The sequence below is a fragment of the Prionailurus bengalensis genome, chromosome A3 (assembly GCF_016509475.1).
Source record: "Prionailurus bengalensis isolate Pbe53 chromosome A3, Fcat_Pben_1.1_paternal_pri, whole genome shotgun sequence".
Classification (NCBI taxonomy): Eukaryota; Metazoa; Chordata; class Mammalia; order Carnivora; family Felidae; genus Prionailurus; species Prionailurus bengalensis.
The window spans coordinates 119,437,395-119,457,897 of NC_057354.1; the positions used below are offsets into that span (position 1 = coordinate 119,437,395).

The window sequence follows — 20,503 nt, forward strand, 5'->3', positions numbered from 1 at the left end:
CACCCAGGCGCCCCTTGGGATGTGGTTCTAATAGCTAACTAAGATTATTGAGCACCTATAATGTGCCAACATTGTTACCTGTATTAACTCAAATAATCCTCACAAGAATCCCACAATTATCACCTTCGTTTTACTGTTGAGGAAAGTAAGATCCAGAGAGTGAGTACCTAGCCCAAGGTCACATGTCTTGTCAGCATGTAGCAGAGCTGGGGTTTGAACCCAGCCGGTGTGACTCCTGAGCCAACAGGATGACTCTCAACCCTGCCAGTGGGTTGCCTTCTGGTTGTCGTTTCGGTGTAAGGCGGGTGATGCCTATTAGTCTTGGGAACCCAAAGAATCTGTTTCTTTGCCCACTCAGAGGCTCAATCGAGTAGAATGGGCAGAAGGTGGAATGTAGGTCACCATGGCAACCGGATCACCTGGTCACATTACCTGCTGGGCCCTTGGGGCTGTGGTCCTACTGCAGCATAGAGAAGGGGGGGGTTGGCATGGGGCAATGTTTGAGGCACCAGATGCACTGGGAGGACCTGGAAGAATACCAGGTGGGTAGATCGGCCAGGAGATTCTGGGAAGAGCGGGGAGCTTCCCGAAGCAGGTGGAGAGTTTCCCAGGCAAGGATGTGGTGGCCATTGAACCTGCGTCCATGTGAGCCCTGGCCAGTACTCTGAGGCTACCTCCCCCATTTGTCTCCTGCTCCAGAGCCCAGGGTTTTAGTTGTGGCTTCAATCCTCTCTCCATGTTGTCAGAGCCTGGGGAGGAGAGAAGGGCACCATTTTCTCCTCTGCCACCACTGGGGGCGTCCCCTGCAGAGGGCTGGGGTGCCTCCGTTTCACCAGCTACGGGATGAGAAAATGGGCTTCTCCTTCCCAGTCCCTGAAGCTCCCCATTCCGCAGGGGGCCGGGGTAGGGCCGGACGGAGTGGGCAGGTCATCTCTCTGTGGTTTGTTGTAGGCCCTGACCTTCCTGACCAGGAATGAAATCCTGTGGTGAGTAGAGGGGCCCCTTGCCTCCCCTTGAGCTGAGGTCTCATCCTGGTACAGCCCCGTGCTGGTCCCTGAGTGTGGTTCCTGCCCAGTGCTGTGGAGCCCCGGAGATGAGGCTGGAACAGGGAGGGCAGAGACAGAACCCAGTCAGGAGAGCTGACACCGTGATTCCCAGGGCCCAGCTTGAGTTGAGTGAAACCTCAGGCGTTAAACCACTATGGGATCCAACGCAGGATTTCTTCACATAATCACGGAAGTGGACAGGGCCTCCTCGGGGTGATGGGGGGAAGGAAGAAAGGACTTAGGAAACAGGTCGGAAGCCTGGCTGGATAAACTTGGATGCATTACTGAATCGCTCTAAGCCCAGGCTCCCTCTCCAAGCCTCTCTTCGGGGCCTGGAATGTGCCCTGTGAGGACCCTGGGAGCATAATGGGGAACAGCCCACAGTCCCTCTTGTCATGCGGGTTGCTGTCCAGCAGGGAAGGCTCCGGGCCAAAGACAAGCGTCATGCAGCATGGAGAGGCTGCAGGCGCCCTCCTCATCGGATTGCAGAGAGAGTGACTGGTTTGGTGTGTGAGTGCTCCGTCCGGGCCCAGAAGGTTGACTGGAAGTCCCATGTGACTCCTTCTCTTGCTCTGCCAACCGCTCAGCACCCCTTCCCCAGCCCAGCAGAAGAGAGGTGCTTACCATCTGGACAGAGCCGAGCACACAGGCTCCAGCCTCAGGGCCGCCAGGCCCAGTGATAAGCAGGGACGAGCTCCGGGTCGGCGTTTTTGAGCCCCACTTGTTAGGTATGAATTGGAAGCTGAGGGACACTAGCTATTTGAAGAGAACAATTTAAAGCCTACGTTAAATCATGTCATCATAACATTTCAGAACACCAGAGATAATAAGAGCCTAAAAACCTCTGTAGAGAAAAAAACAGAGACAAAAGACATACAGAGGACCAGGAATCAGAATGGTTTGGGACTTGGAAAGGTTGGAAGACAGCAGCTAAAGACCTTCGGAATTATTATTATTTTTTAAAGCTTTTTAATTTATTTATTGAGAGAGAGAGAGAGAGAGAGGAGAGAGAGAGAGAGTGAGAGAGCCAGCGGGGGAGGGGCAGAGAGAGGGGGAAAGAGAGAGAATCCCAAGCAGGCTCCACGCTGTCAGTGCAAAGCCCGATGTGGGGCTCGAACTCACAGACTGTGATATCGTGACCTGAGCCCAAGTCAAGAGTCAGATACTTAACCAACTGAGCCCCCCAGGTGCCCCAAGACCTTCAAAATTATAAGGAAAAAAATCCCAATATAGAATTAAGTCATAGCTAACCTATTAATCAAAAGTGAAGGTGAAGTGACTATTTTTTGACATGCAAATTATTTTTAAGAAGTACCTCTTATGCATGCTGTCTGAGGAAGCTTTTGGAGGACATGCTCCATTAAAACTAGTAAGGAAACTGTGTTACTCTGGTAAACTAGACTGGTATATACAGGGTACTTCCGTTTTTGTAAAACATAAGGTTCTACATGCACATACACACACACAAAGGGAAGATCTCTGGAAGGACACACACAGCGTGCACGCGGCGATCATAGGTTAGCTTGTCGGAGGGGACCCGGAGGACTGGCCGTATCAGTGTTAGTGTCGGTGCCTTGTCTGGAAAGCGAAGGGGCAGCTTTGACACGGACACCCAGTGGCACTTGCAGTGGCTTAGGAAGCTGATGGCACCGGAGAAAGTGGCCAAGTTCGGCTAGACTAAGCCCCAGTCGCTTTTAGACAGTTTTCCTATGTGGCCGCTGAAGACGTGTTGTGATTTTCCTACTAATGTGACAAAGAAATGCGGCCTGGATGGCAATGCAGTTGGATAGATCAGTGCATTTGAAAAAAAGTATCCAGGACACCACCAGACAGGAGTAACCTCCAGAGGGTGGCTCTGCCTCATCTAGCATGTTCCCACGCTCTTACCTGTGATTTGCATAGGCCATAGAGGCCTGGTCACCAGATCTGCAGGGGATGCACACTGGGAGGGCAGACCACATGTGACAGGCTCTGGTCCTCGAGCCCGCCCCTTCCCTGTGCCAGGCTGCCTGGGCTTGGCCCTCCAGGAAGGGGTCTGTCCACCCTAAGTTTCTAGCCTGTGGGGATTTTCTATCTCATCTCGTTGGTCTTTTAAAGAGAAAGTCCCTTTCAGCCTCAGTTCCAGGTCAGCCCTCCCTGACTTCTGATTGAATTGCTCCCGGAGAAGCCTTCCAGATGTCTCTTTAGGCTCGGTGCACCAGCCCTCGCAGGCTCTTATCTGCAGCTGTGGCTGCGGACTCTGCCTCTGGGGCCTGAGCCGAAGAGGGCACGTGTGGCTTCCTTTTGACCTCCACGGTTGGAGCCCAGGTCGGCCTGCCTCCGTCTGAGCAGTTTGGATTACTCTGTAACCCTCAGTGACCTCTCCTGTCATGACCTTGGGCTGCATGTAGGTCCGCTTTGGGAGCCTGAAGCTTTGCCCCCAGCCCCTGCCATGAGGCCGCTCTTTCCTCTTAGCGCCCCTGAGTGCCCAACACTTTCTAGCCTCCAGGCCCCATCCTGGCCATTAGCGCTGGTCCTCCTGGGGCACCAGAAGGTCAGCAGGCAGAGTGGTTACAAGCTTGCTTCCTTGAAGCCAGAGGCCTGCGTTCGTTCGAGACTCAGCTCTGCCACCTTCTAGCTCTGTGATGTTTCTTACCTTTGCTGAGCCTTTGCTCAACCTGTTCCCACACTTATAAAAAGCATGATATCAAGTCCTGGAACCTAACCCCGCATGGTTGTTATTAGGACAATTAAGTGATCGAATGCATGTCAGGGGGTTAGAGCAGCCCCCGGCACGTGGGTCAGTGTTGACTATGTGGTATAGCTGTTATTTTCATGCTATTATTATCTCTCTCTCTGTCTTTTTTTTTTCTTTTCCAATGAAGAAACTGGCTCAGAGAAATGAAGTGATTTGCCCAAGCCACACAGCTTGAAAGGAGCAGACCATAAAAGCCACCTTTTCAGGCTAAAGATAGGGCTATTTATAAAATACCTTCAGGCTGTGCTGTTGGGCAAAGAACTATTGACCCCATGGTCCGGGGAGCTGAGCCCAGAGGAAAAGAGTAGATGCGGAGACTGGCAACGGAGCCGTGTTCTCAGTCCTGCCTGGACAAGAGGAACACGAGAGCTCGCGGGACTTAGAGGTCCTGCCCCCTCCCTGGCCTTGAATGAGACCCTCTAGGGGTGGGCCCAGGTCCTTTCACAGAGTCTCCACAGGTTTCTAACGTGGGACCCAGTTGAACACCACTACAGAGGGCCTCAGAGGCAAGGGTGCAGAGAAAGGTACGGAAGCAGCCGTAGGATGCCCGAACTGGAGGGCGCTGGGGGCGGGAGGGATCGTTGAGTCTCTCATTTTACAGAGGGGAAACTGAGGCACAAGAAGGGATTGTGGCAGGTCCAAGGTCCCGCAGAGTGTGAGCTGCAGGGCTGGTCTCCCCTGTCTTGGGGCCTCTGAGCCCGCCGACGGCCCCTCCCCTCGTCTGGGAGGGAGCCACAGCATGGGCTCCTTGATTTCTGGCAGGCTGAATGTGTGAGTTTTTCAAATGGCTTTGACTCTTGAGTCCATTAGTGATTAATTCAGAGTTCCATTTAGAGCCGGCTGATCCATATTTGGAGGAGGAGAACGTTTTGTGGCAGCTGAGATGCAGCCACGATTCATCTGCGGGCAGCCCACCCACTCGGAGGCCTGGGATGGCATGAAATCTGGGCAAGGCCCTCCCCACAGCAGCCCTCCCCGCCAGAAAGCTCTGGGGGGGAGGGCGGGGCCGAGGAACTCACACCTGGGTAGGGGTGGATCCTTGGGGGTGGGGGCTGCACAGCCTGAAGAACCCGCTGTGGGGTTCGGGCCACTCCCGTGGGGAGCCAGGGAGCAGTCCATCCTGGGCGCCCGCCATAATGGCGCAGGACCTCAGAGAATTCTTTTTTTTTTTTTAAATGTTTATTTATTTATTTTTGAGAGAGAGAGAGAGAGAGAGAGAGAGAGAGTGCTCACAAGAGGGGGAGGGGCAGAGAGAGAGAGAGGGAAATAGAATCTGAAGCAGGCTTCAGGCTCCAGGCCCCAGGCTCTGAGCTGTCAGTGCAGAGCCTGACACGGGTCTGGAACTCGCTAACTGTGAGATCATGACCTGAGCTGAAGTCGGAGGCTTCACTCACTGAGCCACCCAGGCGCCCTGGGACCTCAAGAGAATTCTAAAAAATTAGTACAACTTACTGAAAGTCAGTCTGCTTGTTCTCACCTCAGGCCGGAGTTCTAACAGTGACAGTGACAGCTCCTGCCACCCCCTCCCCCCTGTCCCTTCCCTTCGTGGGCCACTGGGTCCTCCGGGGATGATGGCCTTCCTTTTCTCCTCGATGCCTTTTAGTGTCCCCCGTGCTTTCCTGGAGAATGTTTCCCCTCACCTTTTCCGTACCCCGCTTTTCGGCTCCCTCCCGAACTTTCAGAGAAGTGTCTGGTGACAAGTTCAGGGCCCCTTACGAGGCTGATGGAGCCTGTTCTTCGCGAATAGCCACGCACCGGTCTGGCTCCTGTTTTCAGGCCCTTGACATGAGTCAGCACAAGGCCAGTGATGGGGATTAGCTCCCCATCCGGCAGAGTCAGGATTGAAGCCTAGGTCTCTCTGCTCAGAGAGGTCAAACAACTTGCTTCAGATCACACAGCTAGTGGGAGAGGGATCAGGGTCCAAATGGGTCCCCCTGACTGATCTGGCAGCCTTCCAGCAGGAAGCGGGGAAACAGATCATACGCTCAGTTGGGGTCTTTGAAGGGACTTTGTAGTGAAGGGACTGCTCTCAGAGGCTGAAGGAAACAGCCAGGGACTAGCGATTACTGCCCCCGAGGCCCACGGCCCAGTCAAGCGCCGGAGCTGAGTGAACATTGGAGGGATCACACAGACACAGACGCTACCAGAGCCGGCCAAGGCTGGAAGGGGGAGGGGGCACACCCCACCAGGCTCTCTCACTACCTCCAGTCTCCCTGTGGTGCCTCCCTTGGGCCAAAGCCATCCGGAAGCATCTGGAAGCCAGAGGGCAAGGGCGGTGGGAGGCACCAGAGAGATCAGAGCCGCGCCTGGGCAGCCAGTGGGAAAACAGTAAGAGCACAGACACAGCTGATGTTCTTTCTACTCTCCCACGGCCGGGATCTAAAGGACATTTTCCCAGTCGGTGAGCTGTGAAAACATGAGAGGCCGGATGGGGAGCAGATCCTGGCTGTCAGTTCTCCTGGTGTTGGGCCTCCATTTACCATAATCAGGGCCCTGGGAGGGCCTCTTCTCTACCTGCAAATCCTCACTTGCAAAATCACCCTCTGGAGGCTTCACTTAGTCACATGTCCCTAAATCCCACCAATCAGAGGTTCATTTGGGTCACCAAACCACACACCCCGCAGGTGACAGTGAGGGGCTGTTAGTCACTTTCCCGAGTAGGGATTAACTTGGCCAGATGCTCGCCTCCTAGCGCTCGGCCGCGATGAGAAGCTGGATGGTGGGCAGAAGAGAAGGAAAGGACCAAAGGAGAGAGGGTAATTTTGGAGCAGGAAGGATCCTAGGGGAAGAAGAAAGGGCAGGCCCAGGGACCCAGGTCAGGTTAGAGGGCACCCACCATCATGGTCTGGGGCCGAGCTCTGGGAGGCAGGGCACAGCGTGTCTGAGCTGCAGGACGGGAGCACAGACAGGGGTGTGGATGAAGCTTGGGATCTCCTGAGGGCCTACGCAACGCCAAGCTGACCTTTATACACCTCCTCCCGTTTACTCCTCACATATTTGTGAGGGGAGATTGGCCCCACCGTGACAATGAGGAGACTGGGGCTCAGGTGGTGTCAGAACCCTGTTCAACGTCTCAGAGCTACCAGAGGGCAGAGTCAGGACTTGAACTCAGGTCTGTCTGGCTCTAGAGACCGTTTTTCACCAGCGTGTGTTAACCCCCCACCCCTCACACACTCACACACACTCTCATACACACACACACACACACACACACGCAGTCACACGAAGGCCCTGCACTCTCCATCATGTCAACACCCACCCCCGCCTCCCGGCCTCCCAAGAGAGATATCATTATTGCCCATTTTCCCGATGGTGAAACTAAGGCTCAAGAGTAAGGCGAGGTCACGGCACCGGAGTGGCAGGGCGGGAACTGGAGTGTGGGCCTCCTGTGTCCCAGGCCACCACGTCTCCTCTCCACTTTCTGGGTCACCCGTCCTAACAGACCCAAGACCTGTGGCCAGGATGGGGTAGGAGGGCGGGAGGATGAGGGCTTGTGCTCTCTTGGCCTGGGGCTCCTGCCCTCCCCCCCACTCGAAGGTCACACAGCCCCTTCGCCCTCTGCCTGCCCCTCACAAGCAAAGCCTCCAGCACAGTATGGGCCTGCGACAGAGACACTGACTCAGCCACACCTACCTTCTCAGGGCCAAGGGCCGGGCTGGGCAGATGGCTTGGGGTTGCGCGCTGGCTTCCCCAAGGCCCTGCGGGCTTCTCCATCTGCAAGTGAGGGACTGGACCGTGTGACCACAGATGTCCCCTCCAGCTCTGACATTCTATAACGAACACCTGTGGCGTATGTTCCATGCTATAGAGCACACTCACACACCTTTCCTCATGCCCGGCTCATCTTTGCACCCCCTACTGTGTGCTGGGCACCCTGGACTCCTCAAGGATGTTTCTAGAAGGGTGGAATGAAAGGTCTAACTGCCTTTGCTATGTCACTCAATTGTAAGTCCCCTTCCTCCAGAGATCCTGGGGGGACAGAGGCCCACGGTCTGCAGTTCATGAGCTGAGCCTGCAGTTCATCATGCCTCTCTTCTTAGCATCCATGACACCTTCCTGAAGCTCTGTCCCCCTGGGAAGCACTACAAGGAGGCGACACTGACCACAGACCAGGTCAGCTCCCTGCCGGCCCTGAGGGTGAGTGCTGGATGGGGGCAGGGGGAGGTGCCACTGGGGGCCACGGAGGGGTGGAGGACACTGGGGGAGGGGAGGGCACTCTGACCGTGGGCCGTCTGGTGGTAACATCTCCAGAGGGGCTCTTGGACCTCCAGGCACGGGCCCAGCAGGGCATGCTTCCCCAGCACTTTTCTTTAAAAAAATTTTTTTAATGTTTATTTATTTCAAGAGAGAGAGAGGGAGAGACAGAGCACGAGCAGGGGAGGGGCAGAGAGAGAGGGAGGCACAGAATCCAAAGCAGTCTCCAGGCTCTGAGCTGTCAGCACAGAGCCCAACGCGGGGCTCGAACTCACAAACGGTGAGATCGTGACCAGAGCCGAAGTCAGACACTTAACCGACTAAGCCACCCAGGCGCGCCCCTCCCCCCCCCCCCCCAGGACTTTTCATATGAATCTGGCCTCACTTTATCCTTGTATCAGTCTCATAGGCAGGACAGGCATGGCAACAGTCACCATTTCTCGGTGAGGGGCAGAGGTGCCCTGGGGCAATGCCACGTGTTCCAGGTCCTATCGGTGAAGGTGGCAGGTCTAGCCGAGGTCCCCCTGGCTCTCCTGACTGATCTTCCAGAGCCTGCTTGTGATTCCCTTTTGAGCCTCAGCTTAAACACTGCACCGCACCCCCCTCCGGCTTCCTGCCGGCCATTTACCTGACGCCCCCTCCCCCACCAGAGGACCCTGCACCAGCCAGCTCTCTCTCCTCTCTTTTATGCCCCAAATGAGATAAGCAGGAAGGTCGAGGATCCCCTGCAGAATCATTCGGGCCTAGGGGAAACCAGGGTGCCACCCCGGGTCATTCTCCCATCCCCCTCCTCAGCCCTTCTCTTCTGCTCAGGCTGCCTCACTGGACTAGGGCTTTTCTAGAACGACTGAGAACCTTCTCAGGTTCTTCCCTGAGAAGCCAGGAGCAAGACTTGGAGCCCGGGGACTGTCATCCCAACCTGCCTCCGTCTATCTCCAGGTGTGACTACAGGAAAGAAGGACACGTGCATTTCTGTTCTTGGTCCCTTTATCCTCTCCCCCTGAATTTAGCTGATCCTCCCTGAGTGAGAGCCTGATAGATAAGAGAGGTGGGCCGGATGTTCATATCTTCTCCTAGATTTCCCAGTTTCCTGGGCCAAATCTCATAACTCATACACCCAGTACACACACACACACACACACACACACACACACACACATCTTGTGCTTGTAATAGCAGAGTCCTTGTACAAACCACTCCCTGTGCCTCAGTCTCCCCACCTGTGAAATGGGTGGAGTGGTGGGGGTGGCTGGGGGTTGTTTGCACATGCCCCTGAAGGCTCGCTGCATCCCCCCAGGCCGCCCACCACCACCAATCTTTTAAGGACCATCCTTGAGTTTTTTGTTCCTGCTCTGACAAGGCTCTGCCCTTCCCCGCAAAGCACCCGGAAGAGGCCAGAGAGTCACAATAAAAGGGCTCCCCAATCACTTCTAAGATTTTTAATTAAAATTTGTGCAGTGCGTAGCAAGGCAGTGTCGGGTTAACAAATCATGGCGGTGTCAGTTTTCCCGATTTTTCATTCGGATCTCGGCAGAATAATGGTTTGAATTTGTCATTGTGCGACGAGAGCCCGTCTTCTCTTCTGTCTGGAACAGGACGGGCTCTGAGAGCCGTGGGCGCCTCTTAGAAGAGGGCTGGGGACTCGGGTAGGGTCCTAAGGAGGAGATTGCACAGGTGGAGGGGACACACATTCAACTAGGGCTCTGTAGCATCTCCGAAGCGAGGGAGCTTGTTTTGGGCAGAGACCAAGAAAGAGCACAGAGCTGGGGCTTGACATGGAGGCAGGAACAGAGAAAACAAAGGAGTGAGAAGGGGGGTGAGGGGGGGAGTAGGATGGGGGAGCTGGAGCCGGGGTCTTGGAGAGGAAAGGAGCACAATCCTCAAAAAGGTGAAATAGTTGGAGGATGTGTCTGGCCCAGGCAGACGGGGGCCTGTCCTGGTACCCCCTGCTCGCACACACACCCCCACCCCCTCACCCCCGACACACACACACTTCCAAGTCCCCACCGCCCCCACGCATCCATGCACACACACGCGTGTGCTCAGACACCCAGACACGTGCTGGCTGGGGCGTGTCTCAGAAGGAGGCTATCCACTCGGGCCCTGGGACCGAATGGGAAACTTGTGCCCTCCGCTCCCCAGATGGGGGACAGTGTCACTCGGGCAGTCTCAGAATATCAGAAGGTGAAGCCTTAAAATCAGGCACCACCAGGGAATCACTGCCAAATGCTCTCTGCCCCGGCTTTACCCCTCAGAAAACTGAAGCCCCAAGAGGGAAACACCTTGCTCGGGCTACGTGACCGCAGAGCCTGGCTGGCTCTGACCCCACTTCCAACCGGGGGACCCCCCTCTGATCAGGGCTTGGCTCAGTGCTGACTGAGCGCTGGGTCTGCAAGGCGCCCTGGGGGCACAGGGGGAGCGCCTGGCAAAGACCAGCCATGGAGGGCCGGCTTGGAGAGTGAGGGGTGATGCATGAGCTGGCACTCCACATGGCCCCAGAGCACCCTAGTGGGCCTGGGGGCTCTGTCCTGAGCCCCAGAGGAACGCACGCCACACTGGCATCAGAGGGCCGGGTCAGGGCCCGGCTCCATCACTCCACCTGTGCCGTCTCCCTCTAAGCATGAATCCCTGTCTGCAAAACAATGTGTCTGCCCTCTGCTGTGTAACAAGTGCAGGAATGAGCCACAGTCCTCCGCACCCTCCATTTTTTCCCCCTTGTCCGCTGCTCTCTTCCGTCTCCGGGGCAGGGAGCCAGGTGAAGGGTGAGAGACTGCAAAGCTTGAGAACAGAGGAGGGGCAGAAGGGTGGCCTGGGGTCTGCGTCCCACGGTGTGGGGAGGGCTGTGGGGGTGTGTGCAGGCAGCCGCTGCCCCCAGGGAGCACCAGCCCAGGCCGCCTCTGGAGCGCCAGACCCCCAGGCACTTTACTGGACAGTGGCTGGGAACTGAGACGGGATCTTGGGACCAGACTTCTTTAATTTTACTTATCTCTTCCCTCTGAATGGCCATCGCTTTACTCCATTGTACAAATACAAACCAGATTGTTGTAGAAAAACCAGAAAACAGGGGCGCCTGGGTGGCTCAGTCGGTTAAGCGTCCGACTTCAGCTCAGGTCACGATCTCACGGTCCGTGAGTTCGAGCCCTGTGTCAGGCTCTGGGCTGATGGCTCAGAGCCTGGAGTCTGCTTCCGATTCTGTGTCTCCCTCTCTCTCTGCCCCTCCCCCATTCATGCTCTGTGTCTCTCTGTCTCAAAAATAAATAAAACGTTAAAAAAAAAAAGAACCCAGAAAACAGAAAAGTCAAAATGCAATACAAAATGTCAGGGTAGCTCACCTCAAGGGATGACAATCATGACTCTTTTGCCTTATTTCCTTTCAGATTTTTTTCTAAGCAGATATGTGAAGTGTTTATTGGGATCCCCTGGACTTTTTTGCATGGTTCCCCGCCCCCCCCCATGTTGGTTTCTTTGTTCCTTTTCCAGCTGGTTCTGAACAGCCAGAACGATCTCACACATTTGGGACACCCGACCACTGCCGCTGGGTTAGAACTCGCTTGCTAGTTAAGTGATCTGAGGCCAGTCACTTCCCAAGGGGAATGATTCAGGGTGTGAGGAAGCAAATAGACCTCAAGCAAAGGAGACTGGGTGGGAGGGGTGCCGCGTGGAGAGCCCGTTTTCCAAAGCAGGTGAGAGGCCTGGCTCTAGGTGCTCCCAGGCGTAGACCTGGGTCCAAGGATGCAGGTGTCGTGACAGTATGAGGAAGCGCTTTCTAATCAGTAGAGCTGCATGCAGAGGGCACGCGTTCCCTGTCACTGAAGGGTGTGAAGCGGGGCCAGACAAGCCTGTGGCCGGGGTGTTCCTTCCTCGCCTCCCGAGCCTGGGGCTCTGGCCCTGGAACTCGTTCTTGCTGTCTTCTGTGTCCACCTCCATAGTACGTCCCAGACTTTGGATGTTCAGTGTCCGATAAAACTCCCCCCACCCCCACCCCACCCCCCCAAATTTTTTTTTCTCTTTTTGAGAAAGAACCATTAGAGACGCCAACTTTCCAATTTGGCCAAGTAAGGACATTTACAAACGATGGGATCCACCATCACCATCATTTCATTTTTTAAGCGTGTTCATTCTAGATCAAAAATATAAGAAGGATCTAATCCCAGAAGCAAGAACAGTTCTTCCCGTACACATCTTTTTTTTGTGCTTCTTTTTCTACGTTTGCTCCTGGTCATTAAGCACTTCGTCACCGGTCATCACTGGTCCTCAGACTAGCTTTTGGGGATCGAGGACCAAATTGCCCTCTAGGTCTTTCCAATCTTGGTCGCAGAGGGAGGCTCGCTTCCCGAAATGAGCAAGGAGAGGCTTGCTGGGGGGTGAGGGCCCGAGTGTCCCTGGGTCCTCAGGGCCCAAGGATGGGAGCAGTCTGACTCACACTGCCCAGAACACATCTCTGGAAAAGGCTGTGAGAATTGGGCCCCAGGGAGCTCCGGGTACAGCTATAACTTGGCTCAGGGGCTTGAGTGGTCTGGGAAGAAAGTTCTGTTTTCTTAACTTGGATTCACTGGTGGAAAAAGTGGGTTGGTTAATATTGGGAAGGGTCTGCCCATCAACAGATGAACAAGGCGAGAGAGTTGCCTGGGCAGCCGAGGGCCGTGGGGCGGGGAGGGGGGGACCCCGAGGACGGGGACACAGTGGCTCTTTTCCACTCAGAAGTTTCTGTTTTCTCTTTGCGGCTTTCTTTGGTGTATTTGAAAGCGAATTAGCTCAATGTTTCTGTTCTTGTAAATAACCATCTTGCTTTCTGTAAACTTGGATGAGTAGTGGCACAGTGTGACCCAGGTTTCTGGTTTCCGGGCCCAGGATGGCGGGTGGAAGGACCTGTGGGAGATCCCGGGGTCTCAGAGCTCGCACACTGAAGGGGCCACCACACTGCTCTCTGGCCTCTTCCCTCCTCCCCCTCCGGGGTTCCTGACGGCAGGTGGGGTGTGTGCACAGCCTGGCCTCTTCTGCATTTGCCTCCAGCATCAACTCTGCACTGTAAGCACAGAGAGGTTAGGAAACCTGCCCGAGGTAGCAGGAGCCCCTGTGGGTGTGGCTCCTAAGGTTCCAGCTCCGTGTCAGTTTCTGTCTGTTCCCGGTTTCTCTGAACCTTTCTGACGCCCACTTAGAGGCTGGGCCTATCCACTTCAAATACTTTGCAAAGAACCCACTCCCAAGGCTTTCAGCAAACGAAGAGTCCTCATACTTATTCAGACTTTGGAGAAACTACCAGGGTAGCAGGGGGGCAGGAATGGGAGTGTATTTTTTTTATTTAAAAGGGGTTGTTTTTTTTTTTAAGTTTTCAAATCAAAATTGTTTATGCACGCCAAGAGTCAAGTTGCCCTACAAGGGTTACCCTCATTTTCCTTTTCTGGAAGCAAACATTTGCAGCTCTCAGCTGATTCTTGGCTCTTGCCTCCCTATCCCTGGAGAGGGCTCTTGTATGGCCCCCTCTTCATACCTCGGCCTTTGGCCTCCTAGAGAAGAGGCTTAGCGCTTCCCTCCCCCATGTCCATCCCCCACCGCGCTCCTATCCCCCCCCCCCCCCAGTGTAGGTATATAAATGTTTCGATTGGATCAGGATTCAGTGTATACGTTGTTATGACTCCATATGCTACTCAGAGCTGAGCCAGGAAATCGGCTATGGTTACTTTTCCCTTTCTGCACGTTTTTTGTTTTTGTCTTTCCTGGATGTAATCATTGCTTTTGATTATGCTTCTACGTACTTATCATTAAGTTCACACTAAACCTCTGCCAATCACCTGAAAGTCTCCCCTAAGGCTTTCAGGAGTGAGATGCTTTCTATACATTCCATTTTTTTTCTTTTTTTAACTTATTTATTTATTTTGAGAGAGAGAATGAGCCGGGGAGGGGCAGAGAGAGAGATGGGGACAGAGGATCTGACGCAGACTCTGTGCTGACAGCAGAGAGCGCGATGCGGGACTCGAACTCACGAACCATGAGCGTGAAGTCAGATGCTCAACCAACTGAGCCACCCAGGCGCCCCTGTACGGTCCATTTTCTTGGCTAAATTTCTCTCCGTGTACTCCCTTGTTTTGGTGACGCACATCCCCTAGTAGCTTCCTCCTAAAAGGTTCACGGAGGTAAACATCTTGCCACCATACCTACACCTGACCCAGGTGATAATGTCTTTATTCTCCCCTCACACTTGATGGAGCGTTTACACGGAATTGAACTACAGGCTGGTTGTCAGTTTTCCTTGGAATTGGAAAAGCAGCACTGGGGTGCATTTTAGCTTTCGCTGTTGTTACTGAGAAGTCCAAAGCCTTTCCATTTCCCGATTTTTTTTTTTTTTTTTTTTGGTAACTTGAGTTTTTCTTTCTGGAAACTTTGTCAGCTCTTCTCTTCGGCCCCAGTATTCTGAAATTCCCAGTGACGTGAGTCGGCGTGGGCCTTTCTGTCCGTGTACAGGAAACAGAGGACCCGTTCGGTCTGGAAACTGTCGTTAAGGTCGAGGATGTTGACGCAACGTCTTATCCCATCTTTTCTCCACGGTGCTTTCTCCCCCGGCTTCTTTGGGTCTCCAGCTTTGTGTCAGAGGCCTTCCTTGGCTATCTGGAAATCGTCTGCTCATAATGAAGAGTGGGGGTCAAAGCTGGAGTCCCTGCGTGGGCTTTCGATGGGGAGCTTTCCTGGAGGGTGAGCCGAGGGGGGCTATTTCTTGAGGTCTCCCTAGAGAGGATGGGGGTAAAGTTCTGCAGAGAGGGCTACCGGGGTCTCAGACTTCAGCACACGTATATTTATTTGATCCCCGGGTCTCAATGTGGCTGACATCGTCGGTGCAGAAAGCCTCTATTAAGTCTCTCCCGAGAACACCTTTCCCGGTGTTGTGCAGGGGCTGGGAGGGCCAGCCACCCGGCATCGAGTGGAGGGTTCTAGAACTCCAGTGCTTTCAACATCTTCAATCGATCTTCCTTTCCCGACCTCTATGAATTTCCAGTGCGGCCAGGTGCTTCCGGCTCCAGAGCCTTCCAAGGGTCCTGGGATGCAGAGCAGGCTGCTAGCTGTTCCCGCTGTGGGGTCAGGGATGGGCTCTCATGTCTGCCGGGTCAGTTACCAATCCTGTTCCCACCTGCTTCCTGTGTGTGTCAAGGCGCTGCTCTTCTCTCGTGTTCTCTCCGTTTCTGTGGGTGATGCCTCTAAAAACTCCCTTTCCTAGTAGTTTTCGTGGGTGTCAGAGAGAGTGAAAATAGATGCAGGCGTTCAGCCCGTCATCTTTACCCAGGAATAACACCTGCGTTCCTGACGTTCAGGAAAGCTTTACAAAGACAGCCTCTCCTCACTGTTGCTGTCTCAGAATATGCCACACGCAGCAGCTGCCCCCAGAATGTTCCCGCTCCCCACTCCCAGCCTCTTGAATGCTCCACTCTGCTCGCGTCCTCAGAGCTCCTGTGCTGCTCATTCCCTCCTCCTGTCCCCACATCACCCTCCAGCGTAGCCAGGCTTCTCTGGGAGCCCCTCCCTCCCTGAGGACCCCTGGGAAATGACACTCCTTGTCCAGCTGATTTCCTTACCAGGCAGAAATTCCCACGGATAAGACACATTTGTGGACTCAGTCTGATGAACGGGGTTCTCACACCGGGTTCCATCCATTTACCCTATAATAACTATCGTGCGTTTCCCATGCACGGCGCGTTGAGTGAGGTCTCGGGGGCTTCCTTTCTCATGGCATTCTGGGTAAAGAACAAATAGAAGAATCACAAACTGTGGGGGCTTTGCCGAGCTCTTGACCCCAGTGCCAAATGCTGGAGCCCAGACAGGCACACCCAGGCCCCCTCGGGGGCGGGGGGGTGTAGCGCGCCTGGAGAGACCCTGCCCAAGACGCTTGGTCATCTCTGTGAGCATCTCCTCCCCACTTCTTAGGATGCCAAGTGGCTTCTGGGGCAGCCAGGCACGTCTAGGCACAGCACCCCTCCCTGAGGGTTCTGGAAGGACCCCCCCAGAGCTGTCCTGTGGCTGGTCCAGGGCTGTGGCTCGGCACAGAGACACCTGCACGTCAACTCTCCCAGCAGCCTTGGCCGCTGAGTCATTATCCGAATTGATAGCTGGGGAAGCAGAGGGTCAAGGGGAGTAGGCTGAAAACTCCGTCCACTGAAAACTCTGCTACTATAAATGACCATCCTGCTTCGTCTTTCCGAGCCTGGGCTGGAAGGGGTCCCAGAGGCCCGTGGGTTCCCAAGCCCCTTTTCCCTGGCAGGTGGATGGCACAGCTGGAGAGACTGGAACCTGCCTGTCCAACTGAGAAGAGATCGGGCCGGTGGGAAGGCTGTACCGGGACTTCGGGAGTCTTCCTGGTGCACTTTTTGATCCACCTTGTCAGAGCCTTTCAATGGCTACCACCTCGCTGCACCTCCCGAGGGCGGACAGGCATTTGCAGCTGAAGCAACGGAGGCCCACAGGCAGCGCGTGACCCATACAAAGTCGCGGGGCCCGTCAGAGGCCGAGTCAAGGTTGGAACCCGGGCCTCCTGCTTCAGACTAGACTGTTTCCACGCCTCACTTCTGAACTCCCACCGCCTCCTGAGGAAGCTCCTGTTGAGGTTAGATCCCTGACGGGGGGGCTGGCCTGCCCGCCGCTAACATTCACCTCTTGGCTCCCATGAGCTTAGGGCAGTCCTCTCAGCATCTGTATTCAGCCAGAGGACAGAGACTGGAGCGCGGAGGGAAGCCTGCAGGCCGGAGGGGCTGTCTGATCACCCACGGCCCAGGCCGGGACAGCTGGACCCAGTGGTAATCCTCATGCCGTATTTAGGCCACTGCCCTGGGCCCTCCGCCCCCTCGGATATCCTCCCTGGCTTGCTGACAACAGAAGCAGATTGGACGGTTGTAGCAATTCTACTGTCCAGCCCCACGTGTCCCCCGCCACTAGTTGTGTGTTTCATGCAAAGCACACAACAACAAGCCCCTTGGCGTGCCCTGCCTCATTTGCTTCTCACAGCAGGAGGGTGAAGCACGGTGGTACCTCCCCATTCTACAGATGAGGACACTGAGTCCACGAGAGGTGAAAAGCTCTCCCCAGGTCCACACACAATTGCAAAAATACTTCTTTCTCCTCCATCTTCTGGGGGCAGATGACATCAAGGTCACCGAGCAGGTGGCACATGCACGGGTGCGGCCGAAGGAGGAAGGAGGGCGGGCAGGAGCTGGTGGCCTGCACAGGTGGTGATTGAGGGAGGAATGGCTTTTCCCATCTCCAGCCGAGATGCCCTCCCGAGCCCTCCCTTGGCGACAGATCACACATGTGGGTCTTGTATGTTGGGGAGGCCTGCCTTTAGGTCCAGGTCATTTCGTCAGGGCCCCTCCCAGAGCCCAGCCTCCCGGGGCTCCTGTGGCAAGCCTGGGAATTGTCTGATTCCCAAGTCCCCAAGCCACGCTCCCCCCCCCCCCCCCCCCCCCAGTGCCCAGACTCCCCAGTGGAACAAATATTCCACTGAGAAGAGACAACCCAGGGGCAGTCCTGCCCCGCGGACACCCCAGCCCAGCCTCCCAGGCTCCCACCCGGAGGCCCCACCTCACAGGGCAAGAGGTCGCTCTGAGCCTTTCAACTCCTAGGAGAGAAGTAAGCTAGTTCACAAGCACCCCCTCCCAAGATAAATACCGGGTGCTGATCAGAGACCCAGCGCCTCCCCAGAGGGGCGGGAGACCCAGGGCCACGGGGGTCCATTCAGCAGCGTGCAGGCCAGCCGGCCACCCCGTCTGTCCCACCCTCCCGGCCTACCCCGAAATCTGGGCTATGCCAGGCACTGTGTTGGGATGTCACGGACACATCATCTCATTTAATCCTTAAAGTTCCCGGCGAGGAGGAAGTTATTATCCTCCCCTCCAGCTGGGAAGCAGAGGAGCAAAGGGGTTAAGCAAATTGTCCACAGTCACACAGCTGATGAAGGGCAGCAGCCTCCGCCAGCAGCTCCAAGGCCGACTCCCTCCTCCTCCCCGGGGGGAGGGTCCCGACTCTGATGCAGAGTCAGAGCTGGGAGGGCAATTTGGCAGCTGGCTCACTCCCTGCATTTTCAAGCATCATTAGATCTTTTTCTGACAACTTCATCAGTTAGCAGGGCTCAGAATTGGCAAAAATCCGTATTTAGACATTCAGCCAAAGAATTAAGAAGTGGTTGGTTTCAGAAAAAGCTCAGAGATGTGGGAAGCTGCCTCTGCTGCGGGTGAGCAGTCAGCAAGGGGAAGACGGATGTGGCCCTCGGCGTGGGTCGTCGCATGGCGGACACCAGTGGCCCTGAGCCCCTGTCGCTGTCCACCTCGGAGCCTCAGTTTCCTCATCTTCCAAATGGGGGTGATGATGCCTCCCACACAAGCAGTTAGGAAAGCCTGGGAGGCGGGGGAAGGGCTCTGGGTTCCACTTGTGGCTCTTTTCTCCGCTGACGGACTGGCCTTGGGTGAACTTTGGCCTCAGCTTTCTATCTGGACCCCGGAGCGAGGCACGGATGCCCTGTGGCTCTAAGCTGGGGATGCAGGGGGGAGGAGGGAGCCCGTGGGATGGCCAAGGGCAGCCCCTCCCCCAGTGGGTCCTGATGGGAGATGCTGAGGGCTGCCTCTGCGAGGGGCCTTTGGGAGGGGGTCATGCGTAGCACTCCCCTCTACTCACAGGAGTGACGGTTGTTCAGCCCATATGTCACATTGTCGTCCGGGGCAGGGCGGGAGAGGTGTTTTGGGTTCATCTGCAGAGTCTGAGCATTCTCCTGCCACCTCATGTGCCACATCTTTTTTTTGGGCCCTCTCACTGACCTGGGAAGTAGATACTGTTCGTTGTCTCCAGGTCAAACCCCACAAGTCCTGCCCACAAGTCCTGCCCACAAGTTGCCCACAAGTCCTGCTCCGCTCCCCTGGCCTCTTACCACACCTCTCACTTCTGGAAGGTATGTCTCCTGCAGCCAAACCCACTCGGGCCTTTACCTGGTTCTGTCCATGATTCATGATTTCTCCCAAAGCTCCCAAGAGCAGCAGCTGTCTTACCCTTGAGAGCACTCGAGGGGCAGTTTGGCATTGTGGACCAGCCAGGCCTGGGTCTGAATGCTTCGGGGAGTCGTTCAGACAAACCCTCAGAACCTCAGCTTCCTTACCTTTAAGATGGGAACGCCAAGGGGCCCCTGGGCGATTCAGTCGGTGAAGCGTCCGACTTTGGTGAGTTTGGCTTGGGTCATGATCTCAAGGTTTGTGAGTTCAAGCCCCACATCGGGCTGTCTGCTGTCAGCACAGAGCCTGCTCCAGATTCTCTTCCTCTCTTTCTGCCCCTCCGCAACTCTCTCTTTCTCTCAAAAGAAACAAACTTTAAAACAATAAATAAATAAGATGGGAACACCAAGTCTCCTTTCCAGGGCTGTGTCAGGGCTGTGTTAAGATCCAGTGAAGTAAGGGTGCCAGCCTTCCCCAGGTGACACATCATCTCATTGCCTGTCCCTGTGACAGGCATCTGGGGGTCGAGGCGGAAGTGGCCAGCCCCACTGCCGGATGAGGAAATGGAAAGTCAGGCAGGTGGAGGGGCTGTGTGGCCACAGAGCCAGCCGGTGGCCGGGCGAGGGCTGGGCCCGGGCGCCATGGGGGCAGTGGCCCCACCGGGCTCCCTGCCCCTGGGAAAACCATTCCCGAGGCTGAGGTGAGAAGGGAATCCGGATTTCCTTCCCGAGGTGGAGGCGACACTGATGGGATCAGTTAAAAAGCATTGCCTGCGCCCGGATTCCCTGGCAGCACCCAAGGGAACGGGCCGCAGAGGGCTTGGGGACATGTTTGTCCAGCACCCTGGTCCCAGTCCTGTGTCGGGGAGTACAAGGTAAACAGACCCCATCTCAGCTTTTCAAGAGTCCTGGTCCCAAGGGCCCTTCTCAGCCTGCTGGCTTGAGGCTTTATTCCCCTCATGTCTTTTCTGATAACTTCATTTGTGCCCCCAGAGACCTCAGACTTGTTTAAAAATAGAAAAATAAACAACAATGTTCCTGAAATGCCCCCTCCCCCCAGCTTTGGGCCACCTAATGAGGTGCTGGCTGGGCTGGCTGGGGCTCGGTTCCCAGGATTTTCCACCCTCCGCAGGCCTCAGGCCTCCCGCCGCCTCCACAGGGACAAGACGCCCCATAGCTCTGGAGGCTTCCCAGCGGCGTGAGCGACAGCCAGTGGGGGCTGGCGTTGCGCAGCCTGCCCGGAGCTGTGGGCCGCTGGGGCTCCACACAGCTGGGGCCGGGGACACATCCACCCAGGTGCAGAAAGCCAGGCCCAGCACGGGCCCAACCACAGAGGGACCTGCCAGGGACCTTCCCCTCCTCTTAGCTCAGCCCCTACGGAAGCCACGGGCCCTTCCTGTGTGCCAGGCACTGGCTGCGACCCCCGGGGCTCTGCCCACAAGTCTCAGGCTGACGGGCTTGTTGTTTACGGTCCTGGACCAGGGTTTGCAGTTTGTGTTAGGACTTGGGTTTTCCCCGCCTGAAGGACGTAGTGATAGCTTCTCTGCCTGCCTCGAGGGCTTTTACAAA

At 55.6% G+C, this 20,503-nt stretch overlaps 1 protein-coding gene across 1 annotated transcript in view; it reads left to right on the top strand.

Annotated features, from left to right (window-relative positions):
• Positions 1-350: 350 nt before the first annotated feature.
• The window catches only part of CIB4 (calcium and integrin binding family member 4), a 50,293-nt gene continuing 30,140 nt past the window's right edge, over positions 351-20,503 (top strand). The window contains exons 1-3 of the mRNA XM_043604349.1: positions 351-542; positions 952-986; positions 7,824-7,920. Of these exons, the coding sequence (XP_043460284.1) occupies positions 489-542; positions 952-986; positions 7,824-7,920 (186 nt within the window). The 5' untranslated portion in view covers positions 351-488. The remainder of the gene's footprint in view (positions 543-951; positions 987-7,823; positions 7,921-20,503) is intronic.